Raw genomic sequence first — 21,642 nt, forward strand, 5'->3', positions numbered from 1 at the left:
TCAGATCTAGTCCCTTAAATCTATTTTCACTTCCACTGTATAGTCACAAGGGATTTCATTTAGGTCATACCTGAATGGTCTAGTGGTTTTCCCTACTTTCTTCAGTTTAAGTCTGAATTTGGCAATAAGGAGTTCATGGTCTGAGCCACAGTCAGCTCCCAGTCTTGTTTCTGCTGACTGTATAGAGCTTCTCCATCATTGGCTGCAAACAATATAATCAATCTGATTTCGGTGTTGACCATCTAGTGATGTCCATGTGTAGTCTTCTCTTGTGTTGTTGGAAGAGGGTGTTTGCTAAGTGCGTTCTCTTGGCAAAACTCTATTAGCCTTTGCCCTGTTTCATTCTGTATTCCAAGGCCAAATTTGCCTGTTACTCCAGGTGTTTCTTGACTTCCTACTTTTGCATTCCAGTCCCCTATAATGAAAAGGACATCCTTTTTGGGTATTAGTTCTAAAAGGTCTTGTAGGTCTTGATAGAACTGTTTAACTTCAGCTTCTTCAGGGTTACTGGTTGGGGCATAGGCTTGGATTACCATGATAATGAATGGTTTGCCTTGGAAGCGAACAGAGATCATTCTGTCATTTTTGAGATTGCATCCAAGTACTGCATTTCAGACTCTCTTGTTGACCATGATGGCTACTTCATTTCTCCTAAGGGATTCCTGCCCACAGTAGTAGATATAATGGTCATCTGATTTAAATTCACCCATTCCAGTCCATTTTAGTTCACTGATTCCTAGAATGTCAACATTCACTCTTGCCATCTCCTGTTTGACCACTTCCAATTTGCCTTGATTCATGGACCTAACAGTCCAGGTTCCTATGCAATATTGCTCTTTACAGCATCAGACCTTGCTTCTATCACCAGTCACATCCACAACTGGGTATTGTTTTTGCTTTGGCTCTATCCCTTCATTCTTTCTGGAGTTATTTCTCCACTGATCTCCAGTAGCATATTGGGCATCTACCGAACTGGGGAGTTCCTCTTTCAGTATCCTATCATTTTGTCTTTTCATACTGTTCATGGGCTTCTCAAGGCAAGAATACTGAAGTGGTTTGCCATTCCCTTCTCCAGTGGACCACATTCTGTCAGACCTCTCCACCATGGCCCAACCGTCTTGGGTGGCCCCACACGGCATGGCTTAGTTTCATAGAGTTAGACAAGACTGTGGTCCTGTGATCAAGCTGGCTAGTTTTCTGTGATTATGGTTTTAGTGTGTCTGCCCTCTGATGACCTCTTGAAACACCTACCCTCTTTCTTGGGTTTCTCTTACCTTGGACGTGGGGTATCTCTTCACGGCTGCTCCAGCAAAGCGCAGCCACTGCTCCTTACCTTGGATGAGGGGTATCTCCTCAGGCCGCCCCTCCTGACCTTGAACGTGGAGTAGCTCCTCTCAGCCCTCCTGCGCCCGCAGCAGCCGCTTCTTGGAGGTGGGGTAGCTCCTCGGCGCGGCCGCCAGGGGGCGTGGGGTAGCTTCTCTCGCCATCGCCTCTGGCCTCGGGTGTGGGGTAGCTCCTCTCCGCCGCCGCCCCTGACCTCCAACGTGGGTTAGCTCCTCTTGGCCGCTACTGCGCTGTTGCAGCCTGGCGCTCACGGTCTCTGCCCCTGACCTTGGCGAGGGGTAGCTCCTCACGGCCACGCTTCTGCGTGGTCCGTCGGACCCAGCCTCCACAGTAAGTCTAATTGCTGGGTCTGCAGAGAGCTCCCCTCCTCATCCGTTGAAGGCTTCACATGGTGGGTTTCTCTGCTTCAAGGAAAAAACTTTAACTCTGCAAATACCTTCACCAACAACAATCATACGTGACACCTCTTCTTAGTCTGATATCTTACAATCCTAAAATGAACTGATGTAACTATGGATATAATGTAACTTTTCATTTTAATTATGTTTTTTGTTTTTGCTGTTTGCTCCCTATATCTGTAACTGTGTAGCTGGATTTGTTTCTAGCCACACAAAAACTTTTAGGTTACAAATGGTTGTTCAAGCTTGTACAAATGCCACAACCTCCACCAATTACTATTTGGGTTCCCTGGATCAGAGACCCTCAATATAAGGGTAAGGAAAATATGCTGCCTCAACAATTTAGGGCCTGTGCCCCTGGCCAGCAGGAAGTAGCTACAGAATGAGAGTGACACCAGTTTCCCCTCAGCAGCCATATTCTTCTAAGAGAAAAAGGGGGTAATGAGATAGCCAATTCTTAAATAGGTTGATAAGGAGTCTGAGGCCCTCAAGTAGGAAGGGATCCAGGGCCCTTAAGGAGGAGAAAGAGGTCCAGGACTCTTGAGGAGAGTGGGAGAAATGTTCTTTTTTTTCCTACATTCTTTTATCTTAGTCACGTAAGAAATTATTTCCTTTAAGCCCAGAGCTAATGACTACACAACTAAACAACTCATCTTGCTCAAAGTTATGTTTTTCCTTAAGCTCTGTACTAGTGATGGGGGAGCCTGGTGGGCTGCAGTCTATGGGGTCGCACAGAATCAGACAAGATGAAGCACTTAGCAGCAGCAGCAGTGATTATATAACAATGTATCTTGCTTGAGGACATGTTTCTCCTTGTTAACAAGAGCCTTCTGCCTTATCTTGTTATCTTAAGATATATGTTGTGGGAGTGGGTCTGGTAAGACCTTTCTATTGTTAGTTCTAATCTTGCTAACTTAAGATGCATGTTGTGGAAGTGGGTCTAGTAAAAGTATGTAAGGTCTTGATAAGACAAGACTAGTGTGTGTGGCACTCTCCATCCCCCTTCTGATGTCTGTGTCAGAAGCTTTCTCTGCCCTTTTTCACTGTAAGAAAACTTCTGCCAACAACACCTCTGAGTGATCAAGTCTGGTCTCTGGTCCTGAAGCTGGTCCAGCATCAATCACCATAAGCTATCACTACGCTGCTTGCAAGTTTTCACTATCATAACAAAGTTAGTACTGGACATGAATATAATTTTTGAATTATTTCTTAGAACAAGTTGCCAGAAGTGGGAAGTATGGTTAATAGGTATGGATATTTTTAGATAACATTATGTAAGTTTGCAATGTGTTCCTTGAAATATCTTTTCTGAAAATATTTTTAATGCATTTTCTTCTCCTTTGAAGAATACATTTTAAGGAAATGAAATTATTTTCTCTTTGATATATTCTTTTAAATTTATATTCAGTGATATTTTTAACACTATTTCTAACACATTAGAACTTAAAATGAGTTTCCCCCCTTATACTATACAGTTGGTACTTTTTGCTTATCCATTTTAAATATAGCACTGTGTACATGTCAAACCCGAAGTCTGATTTTGTTAATGAGGGGAGGTTCATGAAAAAGTAAGGAAACAAAAACAAAAAAAAACTTGATTTTTGCTTTTATTTGCTTACTTTTTCATGCACCTCCCTTCATCAACAAAATCAAAGTGTATGGTAAGTGAAATAATGATTATACCTCAGACTATAGCCAGTATACAGGGGTTAAGGGCCTCCTGTGGGACTCGGTGGTAAATAATCCACCTGCAATGCAGAAGATGCAGGGGATGACATGGAGTCAATCCCTGGGTTGGGAAAGTCCCATACAGCAGGGCATGGCAACCCACTCTGGTATTCTTGCCTTGGAAAACCCTATAGATAGAAGAGCCTGGAAGGCTACAGTCCATAGGGTCACACAGAGTCAGACATAACTGAAACAACTAAGCTCACACGGGGGTTAAAATAAAGATTTTTTAAAGTATTTACATTAAGAAGATAACTGTTAGAGAAAATTAAAAGTAAATGAACAGAACTAGTGATATGCAAATAATAAATAACACTGGTTACTCTATTGGAAAGAAACATTAAGTCAAATTATGTCAAATTTAATCCATTTAGAGTTAAATGTTTTAGTTGATTTGATCAGCCACTGATTTGAAATACAAAATGACAAGCATATTAAACAATATAAACAACTTTTAGAGCAAATGTTGTGATGAGAAAAATGTGAATTATGAAAATATTTTGTAATATGAAATGTGTATGAACTGAAGTCATACGATGAAATGATCGTAGAAATATTTCTAAAGTGAGAAAGACTTCTCTGGTGGAAAAGTTAAAAGAACTCAGAATCAACCTGTTGTAGTGGAATTTTGAGACTGTCTCAATTAAGCATAAGTTAGATTTGTATGTTCACACATATCTGTGTTTGTGCTTATGATTTTTCTAACTTTGTTTATTCATTTCTTTCAGTCTTTAGTTCAAGTGTCCCCTATTTTGTTTAAACTTGCTCCAGTTTTCCTGACTATCTGAAGACTCTGGTTATAAAATAGTCTGCCTGTTTAACAGCACTGCTGCAGAGTACAAGCATGAGTAATTGACTTCCCGGGGAACCCTCAGACCACCTCACCTCTCTGAGAGTTTCCCCTAGTTTATTGTGTTCAGAGTCTAGAGATGCTTAGATAAGGGAGGGATTAGAGCCTGCCTGAATGGGAATCGTCTCTCATGAGTTAATGGCCCAAGAGGTAGCCTAAAAAGAGGTATCTTTGACCAGAGATCCTCAGTAAAGCATGGTACCTGGGTAAAGACAATCATGACTAACATCTATTTAGCACTTACTAAATGGCAACCCACTCCAGTATTCTTGCCTGGAGAACCCCATGGACAGAGGAGCCTGGTAGGCTACAGTCCATGGGGTCACAAAGAGTCGGACACGACTGAGCGATTTCACTTCACACATCTGGCCCTGCATGTTCAACTTAATGGTGCAACCAGGAGATTGTCAGCTACACCTATAATGCCAGCTACTTGATAAAGATTTCCATACAGGTTGATAAGCAGCTGCTGACAAGAATCCCTTGAAGGTTTCTCAAGCCTCTAAACTTCTCTAACTGTCCTACTGTTTCCCTGGGGCCCTTAGACCTCTTCTTAATCTATCCACTGAAGAGTTAATATCTGGTCCTTCAGGGACCTTCTAAAACCCTGCCCTGACTTCCCAGCACCAATTCTGGGGAATTCTGACTAACGGTATTCATTAAGGATGCATTAACCACCATTGTGCTCTTGAGCCAATTGCCTGGGTTTGAATCCTATCTCTATCATATACTAGTTGTGTGATTTGGGGCTAATTAATCCTTATTTGACTCAGTTTTACTCATCTCTAAAATGGAGATGATAATGTATCTATCTCGGGAAGTTATTTGAGACTAAATGCAGAGCATTTAGAAGAGCCTGACACATAGTAAGTAAAATAAAATTGTTATTTTTATTATTTATGCATGTCAAGTGTCTTCAGTCATGTTTGACTCTTTGCAAGCCTATAGACTGTAGCCACCAGGTTCCTGTGTCCATGGGGTTCTCACCGAGTGAGAACTGGAGTGGGTTGCCATGCCCGCCTCCAGGGAATCTTCCCGACCTGGGTGTATGGGACTTAAGAACTTTTCTTCTTTACCACCTACTTTATACTTTAAATTGATTGCCAACATTTAAAAAATCATAAAATTTCTAGTAAAAATCCAGGTTTCTGGCATTCCTTGGAAATTTGGAAAACTGGCATCCCTGGGATCATATTTTGTGATGGCAACTCTTGGCCAGAGCCACATATTTGCTTCTTCTTTGGACTGATGTCAACTCAGGTGTTCACCATCCAACCCATTGCATCTCTTTGTTCCTTGCTGAGCACTGAGTCTGCTATCTAGGAACTAGAATAGCCTAACTCTATCACTTTCTTTATAACATGGAAATCTTCAACTTCCAGAACAACACTTTATTGCCTATACTAGATTGCAATATTCTTTAGGAAAAAGACCATGTTTTATTTATTTGTATATCTTTGATTTTGCCTTACTCATAGTCCTCATTGTTTGGACTGATGAAATTTAAACCAATAGTGATTTAAGATGATTTTAATCTTTATTCAGGAAAGTTATTAAAACACAATATAATTGTGAAAGAATATGTAATTGAGCAAGTTGAGTGGACAAATTTTTATGAATCACACAGATAATCTTATAAAATAGAAGTGGAATTTCATCTAGTTTGACTGTCTGCTATGGTGCTGTAGGAAGCTCCCCCAAGATTTAATCATGGTGAATCTGTTTCTGCATTGTCAAAATGTAGGTAATAACAAATGTTCCCTGAAAGTTGTGTTTAATTAGATGTAAAATATTTATTTTTTGATTATGAAAATACTTGTTAAATGTTAATATACTTGCAGGGTATGATTGTACTTATAGCAGTGTTTACATGAAAATACCAAGGTTCCAGAGGACTTGTATTTAGTAGAAAAGTCAAAATTAGGACTCAAATCACATGAATCTTGCATAGTAGAGTTTTTACTGAAACATCATTCACATTGTAACTAAACGTAGTTAAGGGATTAAAGAGAATAAAAATACTTTACTAGAGGTGGGGTAAACCTGGGATCCACAAAATTTGTCTCAGCTATTATAGAAATGATCATTTTACTGTAAAGGAGAAAATCAAAGGACTGAACTGAATGTATTCTTCATTTGAAAAAAAAAAAAATGAGCATTTATTTTGGAGTCCAGAGGTTTTATTGGTGAAATTCTCAGGTTAGGAACCAGATAAATTGTCCTAGTTTTTCTTTTAATAAACTCCCCATTTTGGTGTGGATTATATGAAGGCAGGTGAATATTACTAAAGTAAACTTCCTCTGGGCTTCAGTCTCTGGCATTTAGGAAGCAGATTGGCATTTTGGAAACCAGAAGACCTGTCTGTACTCTCTACTTGCAACTCACTTCCATTGCTTTGGACAAGTTTTTCAGGGTCTCGCTTTTCGGTTTTGCTGAGGACATGTGCCTGACAGAGTGCTCAATTTTAGCACATTGTTATTTAGCTGCAATTAGAATTTGAAGCTGGAAGAAATCTTAAGGTTTGTTTCATTTGATTCCTTCAATCTGTATATGAGAGGATCCCTAATGGATCAAACTAATACTAATGTTAGTCTACTCAATTTCCTTTGATACTTAACGTAACTGGCCTAGTAAGTAAGTAAGTGTTAGTCGCTCAGTTGTGCCGGACTATTTGTAACCCCATGTACTGTAGCCCACCAATCTCCTGTGTCCATGAGATATTCCAGGCAAGGATACTGGAGTGGGTTGCCATTTCCTTCTCCAGGGGATCTTCCCAACCCAGGGATCAAACCCGGGTCTCCTGCACTGCAGGCAGATTACCAACTGAGCTAAAAGGGAAGCCCCCTAGTATGTAATTTTCTAAATAAGACTTCTCTGAAATAACCAGAGATATGAATATATGAAAACATTTACCAAAATTACAATTATATAATGTATATTTCTGGCAATGCAAATTTAGAAATGGTGAATACCTACAATAAGACTAGTATATCACATCAGAATCTTATCCAAAGTCTGTAGGGAAAATTTGCACAAATATTTGAATAAAATTATAAACTACTAGAAAAAAAAATGACCATATGTAATAATAAATAGCACATAATCCAATATAAGATTATCTACAGTGAAACACCACAATTTTCTAAAAACTTAAACTTTAAAATCATATACTTTATCCTACGAAGCACATCTTTTTAAAAACATAACAATAATAACAATATATCATAACTACACATAGACACAAAAAGTTAAATTCATTTTTCCTGTTTTAACATTCAAAGATTAAGTTAATATAATTGACAACGGTAAAGATGTTCACCAGCAACAACTCTAGACATATGTTTATAACTTGCCTTCAGATATGGAAACTTCAGAAGTGGCTCTTCAAAGGGAAAATGGCTCAAAACATTTTAGAATATAGATTTTTGACCCTGACATTCTCTCCTTAAACCACAATGAGGAGTTTGTTAAAAAACAGTAAAATAGAAGTGTTATCATAATTCTCTCCAGATTTATCCAAGTTGTTGCAAATGGCAAAACTTCATTTTTATGGCTGATAATATTCCATTGTGTATATATGCCATATTATCCTTAGTGAAGTAAGTTGGATAAAGACAAGTACTATATACTTTCTCTTACATGAGGATTTTAAAAAAACAAATGAACAAATACAGCAAAACAGAAACAGACTCACAGATACAGAGAACAACCTACCAAAGTGGGGAGAAGTGGGGAGGGATGGGTGAAATACTAGTAGATGATTAAGAGGTACAAGCTACTAAATAAGCTACAAGGATATGATGTGCAGCACAAGGAATATAGTCAATATTTTATAATAACTTTATATGGAGTATGTGCTATAAAAATATTGAATGTTGTACACCTGAACCTAACATAATATTGTAAGTAAATTATACTTCTTTAAAAAAAAATAAGAATTGACTTGGTAGAAGTAATGACACCTAAACAAAATTTAACATGGCAGAATCTGTAGTTGGTACATTATGATGTGTATAAAGTATCTAGCCTTCTACATAAAAATGATTGATTCTTTTAGAAATTATTTCAGTGAGTTAAAAATAAAGTGGATAATTGAAAAAGTCAACATCAACTTTTAAGTTTTAAAATACACTCATGTAGCTGTATGATGCAGGGAACTCAGACCTGGTGCTCTGTAATGACCTAAAGGGGTGGGATGGGGTGGGAGGTGGGAGGGAGACTCAAGAGGGAAGGGGACATGTGTATGCCTGTGGCTGATTCATGTTTATGTATGGCAGAAACTAACACAATATTGCAAAGCAATTATCCTCCAACTAAAAACAGAGTAAAAAAGAAAAAGATATATTCTTATTTATTTCAGCTGAGTCCCAAAACTGTAGGGGTGATTCTGTCTGCTGATGAGGCAGAGACATCAAAGCTCTGCATCTGCAGCCCTGCCTCAGTGTCCAGCTCCCTATGGAGAAGAGCCCTTGAAAACTCTGTCAAAGGATCCTGTCAAAGATTATAACTAGGGTGTTGAAGTTAGGTTATTTTATTTTAAAATGTTTTCCTTTAGGCTTTTCCAAGATATAAAACACTTTGAGCACGACATTGTTTTACATATATAAAACGGTCACAAAATAGCATTGTATGAAAGCATGCGCTTTTTCAAATTATTCAATAAATATTGATGCCATTAGGATGAGGGTAAGGAGAAGAGAATGCCTCTGGTCAAAAACATTAGAGATTCTTAAAAAAGAGAGAAAAATTATAAAAGAGAGCTTTTTAGCTAAAATGGGTTTGGTAAAATTACTTAAGGAAAAAAAATAATATAAAATATCCCAGAGTAAAAAATAATGATAGAAAATCTTGACTAGTTGGGCAACACTTTCATTTATTTCATGATATTTTCTGTACCACATATAAAGGAGATAAAGAAAATCCATCTTGTCAACACAATGTTGAGCATCTTAATTTTGAATTATTCAAGTAGATGTGGAAATAACAAAATTTACCTTGCTTTAAAAGTCTCTATAGTCACTTTTATATTTGGCTACCCAATCATTTTTTCCCTTTATGATCCTATTTAGTTGCATGTGCAATCTATAATTTGACTTTTTGTTTATTGATTATTTTAGGACACAAGAGGTGAAGGTAATCAGACTAAGGCCAGCAGTATGAGTAAATTGACGAGGACAAGAGAGAAAGTCACTAAACTACATATTTTTTCAACTGAAGTAGGAGTAATGGATATATCCAACTCAAAAGGTATCTTGCCATTATAATCCCTCAAGAACATATTGTCAAAGACAATCTCTATCTGGTCTCTTTTTCATAAAGTATTTTTCTTTTTTTTCTATAGGAGAAGCAAAAAATTAAATAAAACTTACTCCTACATAGGCAACATAAAAGATGCACATATACATTTACAATATAAAATAATATAAATATTTAGAATGTAAAGGGAGTTAGAACTAAGATAATAGTAGTAGGGGAAAAGAGAACTGAAGGAACATATGAGTAAAAAGAGAGCATATTTCTGCTCTGAGAATGAGTGCAAAGATCATTACTGAGGGAGGCCACAATAAAGGAGTGGGTCATATTTTCATACCACATTTTGGAATTCCAACTAGACTCCAATGAATTTGAAACAGCCCTGAAACTAGGACTTTGGACAGCACTCTCAATTCAGGAACAGTAGTGTTCTATGGCAGGGGCGGTAAGAATGGTCAGTGCCTGGAAACAATAAAATGCAGGCAGACTTTTGTAGAGTTTGTTACTCTTCTTAAATTATTTACAGACAATGCATCTCCATATGGCTTGCAACTAGGATGAACTACCTCCATGGCCCCTTATTTGATATGTCACTGCTTAGAAATAAATTATTTTCTTAAGTATTCCTCTTCATATCATATTGAAAGACAGTTGAAACAATTTCAACATGTTTTAACACTTTTCTTACTTTTTTAAAAATTGTAAATATAGTTGATTTACAATATTGTGTAAGTTTCAGGTATATAAAAAAGGTGATTCAGTTATATACAGTTTTTCAAATTATTTTCCATTATAGATTATTGCAAGATATTGAATATTGTTCCCTGTGTTATATAGTAAGTCCTTGTTGCTTACATATTTTATATTTAGTGATAGGTGTCTATCTGTAGAAGGAAATGACAACCTACTCCAGTATTCTTGCTTGGAGAATCCCATGGAAGAGGAGTCTGGCGGGCTATAGTCCATGGGATCGCAGAGTCAGACACAACTGAAGTGACTTAACACACACACATGTGTCTGTCAATCCCATACTCCTAATTTTTTTTCCCTCCCCACTCTCCCTTTCCCCTTTGGTAGCCAAAAGTTTATTTCTATGAACACCATAAGTCTACTACAGCAAACATAACTCTGTTTGTGTTTTATATGTAGATTCATCTTATTTTTTTAGATTCCATGTATAAGTGATACATATTTGTCTTTGTCTGATTTACTTCACTCAGTAGGATGATCTCTAGGTCCATACATGTTTCTGCAGATAGCAATATTTATTTATTTTTTTGGCTGAGTAATATTTCAGTGTGTGTGTGTGTGTGTGTGTGTGTCGGAGAAGGCAATGGCAACCCACTCCAGTACTCTTGCCTGGAAAATCCCATGGACAGAGGAGCCTGGTGGGCTGCAGTCCATGGGGTCGCGAAGAGTCTGACGTGACTGGGTGATTTCACTTTCACTTTTCACTTTTATGCATTGGAGAAGGAAATGGCAACCCTCTCCAGTGTTCTTGCCTGGAGAATCCCAGGGACGGAGGAGCCTGGTGGGCTGCCGTCTATGGGGTCACACAGAGTCAGAGACAACTGAAGCGACTTAGCAGCAGCAGCAGCATATATATATGTATGTATATTGTTGGTGCAAAAGTAATTGCAGCTTTGCTGTGTTGAACTTTGCTGTTTGATGTTGGAATACGTTCTTAAATAAATGTGGTTATGTTATACATTATTTTAATGCAAATTTTTTTAATTTTTTTTTGCTGATGACATTACTTGTTATATATTTTATATTTATTTTAGACTATGGAAATGATGTTACACAAAAAGCAAATTCAAGAGATTTTCTTATTCAAGTGCAAAATGGGTCACAAAGAAGCAGAAACAACTTGCAGCATCAAGTCATTTTGTCCAGGAACTGGAAATGAACATATTGTGCAGTAGTGGTTCAAGTAGTTTTACAAAAGAGATGAGAGCCTTGAAGATGAGGGGCACAGTGGCCAGTCATCTGAAGTTGACAACGACGAATTGAGAGAAATCATGGAAGCTGATCCTCTTAAAACTAGACAAGAATTTGTCAAAGAACTCAAGTTTGACCATTTGTTTCATTCAGCATTTGAAGCAATTTGGAAAGGTGGAAAAGCTCAGTAAGTGAGCTGACTGAAAGTAAAAACAAATCATCTTTTGAAGTGTCCTCTTCTCTTATTCTATGCAATGACAATGAATCATTTCTTGATCAGATTGTGATGTGAGGTGAAAAGTGGATTTTATATGACAGCCAATGATGACCAGGTCAATGACTGAACAGAGAAGAAGGAAGCTTCAAAGCACTTCCCAAAGCAAAACCCACACCAAAAAAGGTGCTGCTGGTCTGACCCACTACAGCTTAATGAATCCTGGCAAAAGCATTATATCTGAGAAGTATGCTCAGCAAATCGATGAGATGCACCAAAAACTGCAACTCTTGCAGCCAGCATTGGTCAACAGAAAGGCCCCAATTCTTCTCCATGCCAACACCCTAAAGCACATCACATAACAACTGCTTCAAAAGTTAAATGAATTGGGGTACGAAGTTTTGCCTCATCCGCCATACTCACTTTACCTCTTGCCAACTGACTATTACTTCTTCAAGCATCTCAACAACTTTTTGAAGATAAAATGCTTCCACAATCCGTAAGAAACAGAAAATGCTTTCCAAGAATTCATCGAATCCTGAAGCATGGGTTTTTTGTGCTATAGGAATAAACAAACTTATTTCTCACTGACAAAAATGTGTTGATTGTAATGGTTCCTATTTTGACTAATAAAGATGTGTTTGAGTTTAGTTACAATGATTTAAAATTTGTGGTCCAAACCCACAATTACATTTGCACCAACCAAGTAATATACCAGTAATACCTTCCAGAGACACTTGGAGGGTACAGAAATAACTCTGTGTGCACCAGGACCCAGGGACAGGAGCAGGAACCACCACAAGAGACTGAAGCAGGCCTGCCTGTGAGTGTTTGAAGGTCTCCTTCAGAGGCTTGGGTCAGCAGTGGCCTGCTGTGGGGATGCAGGCCCTGGCTTCAGGAGTCCTGGGAGGAGTGGTGTGGGGCATAAGTCCTCTTGGAGGAGATTGCCATCAGCCCCACCACACAGCCACCAGGTGGGCAATCCACGAATTGCAGAAAAATACCAAAGAAGTTCTCACACTGTTGCAAAAGTTCTAGGCGCCACCACAGACTTCCTAACCTGGTAATCCAGCAAAGGACTAAGAATACCAAGGGAATGTGGTGAAGGGCAGCAGGATGTGATTACAGAACTTCCACAGGACTGAAGAAACAGAGAGTCTTGGAGGGTACAGACAAAGCCTTGTGTGCACCAGGACCCAGGACAAAGCAGCAACGGACCTACAAGGGGCTGAGCCAGACTGGCCTGGGAGTGTTTGCAAGTCTCCAGTGCAGGTGTGGGCTGACAGTGGCCTGCTTCAGGGTCAGGCACACTGGCAGCATTATTCCTGGGAGGCACCGTGTGCTAGCATAAGTCTTTTGGTCAGGTTAAAGTACAGGAAGAGCACAACCCCACCAATAAGCAGAAAAGTGGATGAATGATTCACTGAGCATGGCCCTGCCTACCAGAACAAGACCCAGTTTTCCCCACAGCCAGCCCCTCTCATCAGGAAGCTTCCAAAAGCCTCTTACCCTCATCCTTCAGAGGACAGAGAGAGTGAAAACCACAGTCAGAGAAAACTAACCAAAATGATCATATGCATCACAGCTTTGTGTAACTCAATGAAACTATGAGCTATGCCATGCAGGGCCATCCAAGATGAATGGGTCAAAATGGAAAGTTCTGACAAAATGTGGTCCCCTGGAGAAGGGAATGGCAATCCACTTCAGTATTCTTGCTTTGAGAATCCCATGAAGACTATGAAAAGGCAAAAAGATATGACACAAAAGATATGAAAGGTGTCAGTAGGTGTCCAATATACTACTGGAGAAGAGCAGAGAAATAGCTCCATAAGGAATAGAGCCTGAGGCAAATCAGGCATACACAATGCCCAGTTGTGAATATACCTAATGGTGAAAGTAGTCTGATGCTGTAAAAAGCAATGTTGCAAGGAACCTGGAATGTTAGTTCCATGAATCAAGGAAAATTGGAAGTAGTCAAACAAGAGATAGCAAGAGTGAATCAAAATTTTAGAAATCAGTGAACTAAAATGGATGGGAATTGGCGAATTTAATTCAGATGACCAATACATCTACTACTGTGGGCAAGAATCACTTAGAAGAAATGGAAAAGCCCTCACAGTCAACAAAAGATCCAAAATGCAGTACTTGGGTGCAATCTCAAAAATGACAGAATGATCTCGGTTCATTTCCAAGGCATACCATTCAATATCACAGTAATCCACGTCTATGCTCCAACCAATGATGCTAAAGTGGAATAGTTCTTGAAGACCTACAAGACCTTCGAGAACTAACACCAAAAAAAGATGTCCTTTTCATCATAGGGGATTGGAATGCAAATGTAAGAAGTCAAGAGATACCTGGAGTAATAGGAAAGTTTGGCCTTGGAGTACAAAATGAAGCAGATCAAAGGCTAACAGAGTTTTGCCAAGAAAATGCAGTGGTCATGGCAAACACTTTCTTCAAAAAACACAGGGGATGACTTTACACATGGACATCACCAGATGATCAATACCGAAATCATATTGATTATATTCTTTGCAGCCAAAAATGGAGAAGCTCTACACAGTCAGCAAAATAAGACTGGGAGCTAACTGTGGCTCAGATCATGAACTCCTTATTGCCAAATTCAGAGTTAAACGGAAACAGTAGGGAAACCACCTATTTAGGTCATCCAGATATGACCTAAATCGAATCCCTTATGATTGTACAGTTGAAGTGACAAATGGATTCAAGGGATTAGATCAGGTAAACAGAGTGCCAGAGGAACTATTGTTGGAGGCTTGTAACATTGTGTAGGAGATGGTGACCAAAACCATTCCCAAGAAAAAGAAATGCTGCAAGCAAAACTTTTTGTCTGAGGAGGCCTTACAAATAGCTGAGAAAAGAAAAGAAAATCCAAAAGAGAAAAGGAAAAGATATACTCATCTGAATGCAGAATTCCAAAGAATAACAAGAAGAGGTTAAAAAGCCTTCTTAACTGAACAATGCAAAGAAATAAAAGAAAAACAATAGAATGGGAAAGACTAGAGATTGCTCAAGAAACTCTAGAGCTACCAATGGAACATTTCATGCAAAGAAGGGCACAATAAAGGACAGAAATGATATGGACCTAACAAAAGTAGAAGATTTTAAAAAGAGATGGCAAGAATACACAGAACTATACAAAAAAGTTCTCAATGACCCAGATAACCACGATGGTGTGATCACTCATCTAGAGCCAGACATCCTGGAATGCAAAGTCAAGTGGGTCTTAGAAAGCATCACTATGAAGTGGAGTTGGAGTTGATGAAACAGCTGAGCTATTTCAAATCCTAATGGTGATGCTGTGAAAGTGTTGCACTCAATATGCCTGCAAATTTGGAAAACTCAGCAGCAGAAACCAGGCTGGAAGAGATCAGTTTTCATTCCAATCCTGAATAAGGGCAATGCCAAAGAATATTCAAACTACTGCGCCATTGCACTCATTACATGTGCTAGCAAGGTAAAGTTCAAAATCATTCAAGTTAGGCTTCAACAGTACGTGAATTGAGAACTGTCATATATACAAGATGGATTTAGAAAAGGCAGAGAAACCAGAGATCAAATTGCCAATATACTTCGGATCACAGAAAAATCAAGAGAATTTCAGAAAAACATCTATTTCTGCTTCAGTGACTACGTCAAAGCCTTTGACTGTGTGGGTCACAAGAAGCTGTGGAAAATTCTCAAAGAAATGAGAATACCAGACCACCTTACCTGTCTCCTGAGAAGCCTGTACTCAGGTCAGGAAGCAACAATTAGAACAAGATATGGAACCACAGACTGGTGCAAAATTGGGAAAGGAGTCCATCAAGGTTGTATATTGTCAGCCTGCTTATTTAACATATGCAGAGAACATCATGCAATATACTAGGCTGGATAAATCTCAAACTGGAATCAAGATTGCTGGAAGAAATACCAATAACTTCAGATATGCAGGTGACACCACCCTTATGGCAGATAGTGAAGAAGAAGTGAAGAGCCTCTTGACAAAGGTGAAAGAGGAGAATGGAAAAGCTGGCCTAAAACTCAACATTCAAAAAGCTCAGATCATAGCATCTAGTCCAATCAGTGCATGGCAAATAGATTGGGAAATAATGAAAAAGTGACAGACTTTATTTATTTTCTTGGGCTCCAAAATCACTACGGATGGTGACTGAAGCCATGAAATTAAAAGACATTTGCTCCTTGGAAGAAAAGCTATGACAAACCTAGACACTGTGCTAAAAAGCAGAGACATCACTCTGACAGCAAAGGTCAAGTATGAATGTGATATTTGGACCATAAAGAAGGCTGAGCGCCAAAGTATTTAAGCTTTCAAACTGTGTTGCTGGAGAAGATTCTTGAGAGTCCCTTGGGCAGCAAGGAGATTAAACCAGTCAATCCTAAAGGAAATAAACCCTGAATATTCATTAGAAGGACTGATGCTGAAACTGAAGCTTCAATACTTTGGCCACTTGATGTGAAGATCTGACTCATTGGAAAAGACCATGATGCTGGAAAAGATTGAGGGCAGGAGGAGAAGTGGGTGACAAAGGATGAGATGACTGGATGGCATCATTGACTTAGTGGACATGAATTTGAGGAAACTCCACAGATGGTGAAGGACAGAGAAGCCTGGAGTGTTGCTGTCCATGGGATTACAAAGAGTTGGGACTGAGCGACTGAACAACAACAACAAATATTCCACTGTATTTATCCCTCTCTAGTATTCTTGCCTGCAAAAGCTCATGAACAGAAGAACCTTGATACAGTCCATGGAGTCCCAAAACAGTCAGATATGACTTAGTGACTAAACAACAAAACAAAGCTTCGGGGGTTTCCCTTGTGGCTCAGTGGTAAAGAATGCACCTGCCAGTGCAGGAGACATGAACTTGATCTCTGCATTGGGAAGATCCCCTGGGGAAGGAAGTGGAATCCCATTCTAGTATTCTTGCCTGGGAAATCCCAGGGAGAGATGAACCTGGCAGGCTACAGTCCAGGAGGTCAAAAAAGAGTTGGACATGACTTTGCAACTAAGAAACAAACAACAACAACATATACCACACTTTCTTAAGCTAGTCATACATTAATGGGCATTTGGATTGTTTCCATGACTCAGTTCAGTTCAGTCACTCAGTCGTGTCTGACACTTTGTGACCCCATGGACTGCAGCATGCCAGGCCTCCCTGTCCATCACCAACTCCTGGAGTTTACTCAAATTCATGCCCATTGAGTCGGTGATGCCATCCAACCATCTCATCCTCTGTCATCCTCTTCTCCTCCCACCTTCAATCTTTCCCAGCATCAGGGTCTTTTCAAATGAGTCAGTTCTTCACATCAGGTGGCCAAAGTATTGAAGTTTCAGCTTCAGCATCTGTCCTTCCAATATACATTCAGAATTGATTTCCTTTAGGATGGACTTGTTGGATCTCCTTGCAGTCCAAGGGACTCTCAGGAGTCTTCTCCAACACCACAGTTCAAAAGCATCAATTCTTTGGCACTCAGTTTTCTTTATAGTCCAACTCTCACATACATACATGACTACTGGAAAAACCATAGCTTTGACTAGATGGACCTTGGTTGGCAAAGCAATGTCTGCTTTCTAATATGCTGTCTAGGTTGGTCATAAATTTTATTCCAAGGAAAGAGTGTCTTTTAATTTCATGGATGCAGTCACCATCTTCAGTGATTTTGGAGCCCCCCAAAATAAAGTCTCTCACTGTCTCCACATGTATTTGCCATGAAATGATGGGACCAGATGCCATGATCTTAGTTTTCTGAATGCTGAGTTTTAAATCAACATTTTCACTCTCCTCTTTCACTTTCATCAAGAGGCTTTTTAGTTCTTCACTTTCTGCCACAAGGGTGGTATCATCTGCATATCTGAGATTATTGATATTTCTCCCGGCAATCTTGACTCTAGCTTGTGCTTCATTCAGCCTAATATTTCTAATTATGTACTCTGCATATAAATTAAATAAGCAGGGTGACAATATACAGCCTTTACATATTCCTTTCCCGGTTTGGAACCAGTCTGTTGTTCCATGTCCAGTTCTAACTGTTGCTTCCTGATCTGCATACAGCTTTCTCAAGAGGCAGGTAAGGTGGTCTGGTATTCCCATCACTTTAAGAATTTTCCAGAGTTTGTTGTGGTCCAAACAGTCAAAGGATTTGGTGTAGTCAATAGAGCAGAAATAAATGTTTTTCTGGAACTCTCTAGCTGTTTCGATGATCCAATGGATGTTGGCAATTTGATCTTTGGTTTCTCTGCCCTTTCTAAATCCAGCTTGAATATCTGGAAGTTCACAGTTCACATACTGTTGTAGCCTGGCTTGAAGAATTTTGAGCATTACTTTGCTAATGTGTGAGATGAGTGCAATTGTGTGGTAGTTTGAACATTCTTTGGCATTCCTTTTCTTTGGGATTGGAATGAAAACTGACCTTTTCCAGTCCTGTGGCCACTGCTCAGTTTTCCAAATTTGCTGGAGTGTTGAGTGCAGCACTTTCACAGCATCATCTTTCAGGATTTGAAATAGCTCAACTGGAATTCCATCACCTCCACTAGCTTTGTTCGTAGTGATGCTATCTAAGGCCCGCTTGACTTCACATTCCAGGATGTCTGGCTCTAGGTGAGTGATCACACCATTGTGATTATCTGGGTCGTGAAGATCTTTTTTGTACAGTTCTTCTGTGTATTCTTGCCACCTCTTCTTAATATCTTCTGCTTCTGTTATATTCATACCATTTCTGTCCTTTATTGAGCCCATCTTTGCATGAAATGTTTCCTTGGTATCTCTAATTTTCTTGAAGAGATCGCTAGACTTTCCCATTCTATTGTTTTCCTCTATTTCTTTGCATTGTTTGCTAAGGAAGGGTTTCTTATCTCTCCTGGCTATTCTTTGGAACTCTGCATTCAGATGGGTATATCTTTCTGTTTTTCTTTTGCTTTTAGCTTCTCTTCTATTCACAGCTATTTGTAAGGTTCCTCAGACAACCATTTTTCCTTTTTGCATTTATTTTCCTTGTTTAGACTATTGTAAATAGTTCTGTTATGAACACTGTGGTACACATATCCTTTCAAATTAAAGCCTTCATCTTTTCTGGATATGTGACCAGGAGTGTGATTTTGGATCATATGGTAGCTTTATTTTTGATTTTTAAGGAACTTGCATATAGTTTTCCAATAGTGCCTGCACCCATTTTCCCACCCATTATTTTCTGACTAACAGTATAAGAGGATTCCCTTTTCTCCACCCCCTATCAAATATTTATTTGTAGACATTTTGGTGATAGACATTCTGACTGCTGTGATGTGATACCTCACTGTGTTTTTTATTTTCCATAATTGGTGATGTTGAGCAGCTTTTCATTTGCCTGTTGGCCATGTTGGTGTCTCTTTGGAGAAATGTCTACTTCATTTTGCACAAATGGCCATACTACCCAAAATAATCTGCAGAATTTAATCAGAACCCTATCAAATTAGCCAGGAAAATTTTCACAAAAGCAGAACAAATAACTGTAAAATTTATATGGAGCCACAAAAAGACTCAGAATTGCCAAAGTCCTGAGGAAAAAGTACAAGCTGGAGGTCTAATCCTTTCAGATTTCAGACAATATTGCAGAGCTACAGTAATCAAAACATCATGGTATTGGCACAAAAGCAGGCAAACAGATCAATGGAACAGAATAGAGAGCCTAGAAAGAAACCCACATACCTAAAGTCAATTAATCTTTGTCAAAGGAGGCAAGCCTATACAATGGAAGAAAAAAAAAAAAAAAACAGTGTCTTCAGCAATTGGTGTTGGGAAAGCTGAACAGCTGGATATAAATCAATGAAATTAGAACACTCCCTCACACCATACACAAACAAACTCAAAATGGTTTAAAGACCCAAATATGCCATGACACAATAAAACACCTAGAAGACATAAACTGTGACAATATTTTCTTACATCAGTCAATATTTTCTTTAGAGCAAGGCAAAAGAAATAAAAACAAAAATAAACAAATGGTACCTAATTAAATTTAAAAGCTTTTGCAAAGCAAAGAAACCATCAACAAAACACAAAAGACAATCTATGGAATGGGAGAAAATATTTGCAATGGCATGACCAACACAGGATTAATATCCAAAATATTTATACAACTCAATATCAAGAAAACAACCTAATCAAAAATGGGCAGAAGGTCTTTACACTCTTCTTTGTTTCTACAGAAAAGAATAGAAACCTCAGAGTGTGCCACACACTGGCAGATACCAACAAACCAGTCATGGCGCCTGGCTCTCCTGAATCTCATTTGACACCAGATGACAAGGACTCCAAGGATCAGGCAGTAGTGATAAAACCATTGCCCCTGCCAACACTAATCATTGCTCCTGATGGTGAATTTCACCCAAACTCCAGTGATACTGGTAAGGTCTATGGAACAAACTGGTTTATGGGTGTAGCTGCTAATCTCAAATTTGTATCTGAGTTAATGATAATGTGATGTTGGGTGTTAGCTTGGGAGTCAGAATACTTGCCATTTTTACACCTATCACTTTATAAAAATGTTTTCGTTTTCTTTGCCCAGTAGGCTGCTCACCTGAAAAATGAGGATTTGCAATGGATGATCTGTCAAATCTTTTCTAAAAGTGAAAATCTGTTATTCTATTTTTTTTTTCTTTTTTAGATTCTATTCCCATGCAGGTCATTGTAGAGTATTGAATAGAGTTTCTTGTGCTACACAGTAGGTTCATTAGTTATCTGTTTTATATATAGTAGTGCATATATGTCAATCCCAATCTCCCAAGTTATCCACCCCCCATTCCCTGCTTGATATCCCTGTTTGTTTTCTATATCTGTGACTCAATTTACGTTTTGTTAATAGGATCATTTTTACTATTTTTTTATTCTTCATAATAGTAATATAATATGGTATTTGTTTTTGTCTGAGTTACTTCACTCAGTATAACAATTGTTAGATTTATCCATGTTGCTACAAATGGCATTATTGCATTCTTTTTTATAGCTGAATAATTATCACTGTATATATGTGCCACCTCTTTATCAATTCCTCCATGGATTGACATTTAGTATTGCAAGTAGTGCTGCAGTGAACCTTGGGGGTGCATGTATCCTTTTGAATGATGTTTTTTTCTGGATATATGCTCAAGAGTGGGACTACTGGATTATATGGTAGCTTTATTTTCAGTCTTTAAGGAATTTCCATAGTGTTCTTAATAGTGGCTGTACCAATTTACATTCCTACCAACAGTGTAGAAGGATTCCCTTTTCTCCATACCCTCTCCAGCATTAAATGTTTGTTGGTTTTTTGAAGATGGCCATTTTAACTGGTGTGAGGTGATACCTCATTTTAGTTTTGATTTTCATTTGTCTAATAATTAGTGATATTGACCATCTTTTCATGTGCCTCTTGGCCATTTATATGTCTTCTTTGGAGAACTGTCTATTTAGATCTACTTGTTATTTTATTGGATTGTTTGTTTTTATATTGAGCTGCATGTGCTTTTTGTATATCTTGGAGATTTGTCCCTTGTCGGTTGCTTCATTTGCAAATATCTTCTCCCATTCAGTGAGTTGTCTTTTCTTTTTGCTTATGGTTTTCTTTACTGTGCAAAAGTTTTTAAGTTTAATTAGGTCTCATTTGTTATTTTTGTTTTTATTTTCATTACTCTTGGAGCTGGATCAAAACAGATATTGCTATGTCAGAGAGTGTTCTGCCTATGCTTTTCTCTAAAAGTTTTTTTCAACATAGTTCTGAAAATCCTAGCCACAGCAATCAAAGAGGAAAAAGAAGGAAAAAGAATCCAAATTAGAAAAGAAGTAAAACTGTCAGTTTTTGCTGATGACATAATACTATACAAAGAAAATCCTAAAGATGAAACTATTAAAATTCATGAGTGAATTCAG

The 21,642-nt window shown here is 38.5% G+C and overlaps 1 protein-coding gene across 1 annotated transcript in view; it reads left to right on the plus strand.

Moving 5' to 3' along the window:
* The window catches only part of LGSN (lengsin, lens protein with glutamine synthetase domain), a 65,897-nt gene that overhangs the window by 27,058 nt on the left and 17,197 nt on the right, over window positions 1-21,642 (plus strand). Inside the window, exons 2-3 of the mRNA XM_043894397.1 lie at window positions 9,438-9,567; window positions 19,944-20,141. Of these exons, the coding sequence (XP_043750332.1) occupies window positions 9,438-9,567; window positions 19,944-20,141 (328 nt within the window). The remainder of the gene's footprint in view (window positions 1-9,437; window positions 9,568-19,943; window positions 20,142-21,642) is intronic.

The sequence above is a fragment of the Cervus elaphus genome, chromosome 33, assembly GCF_910594005.1.
Source record: "Cervus elaphus chromosome 33, mCerEla1.1, whole genome shotgun sequence".
Classification (NCBI taxonomy): domain Eukaryota; kingdom Metazoa; phylum Chordata; class Mammalia; order Artiodactyla; family Cervidae; genus Cervus; species Cervus elaphus.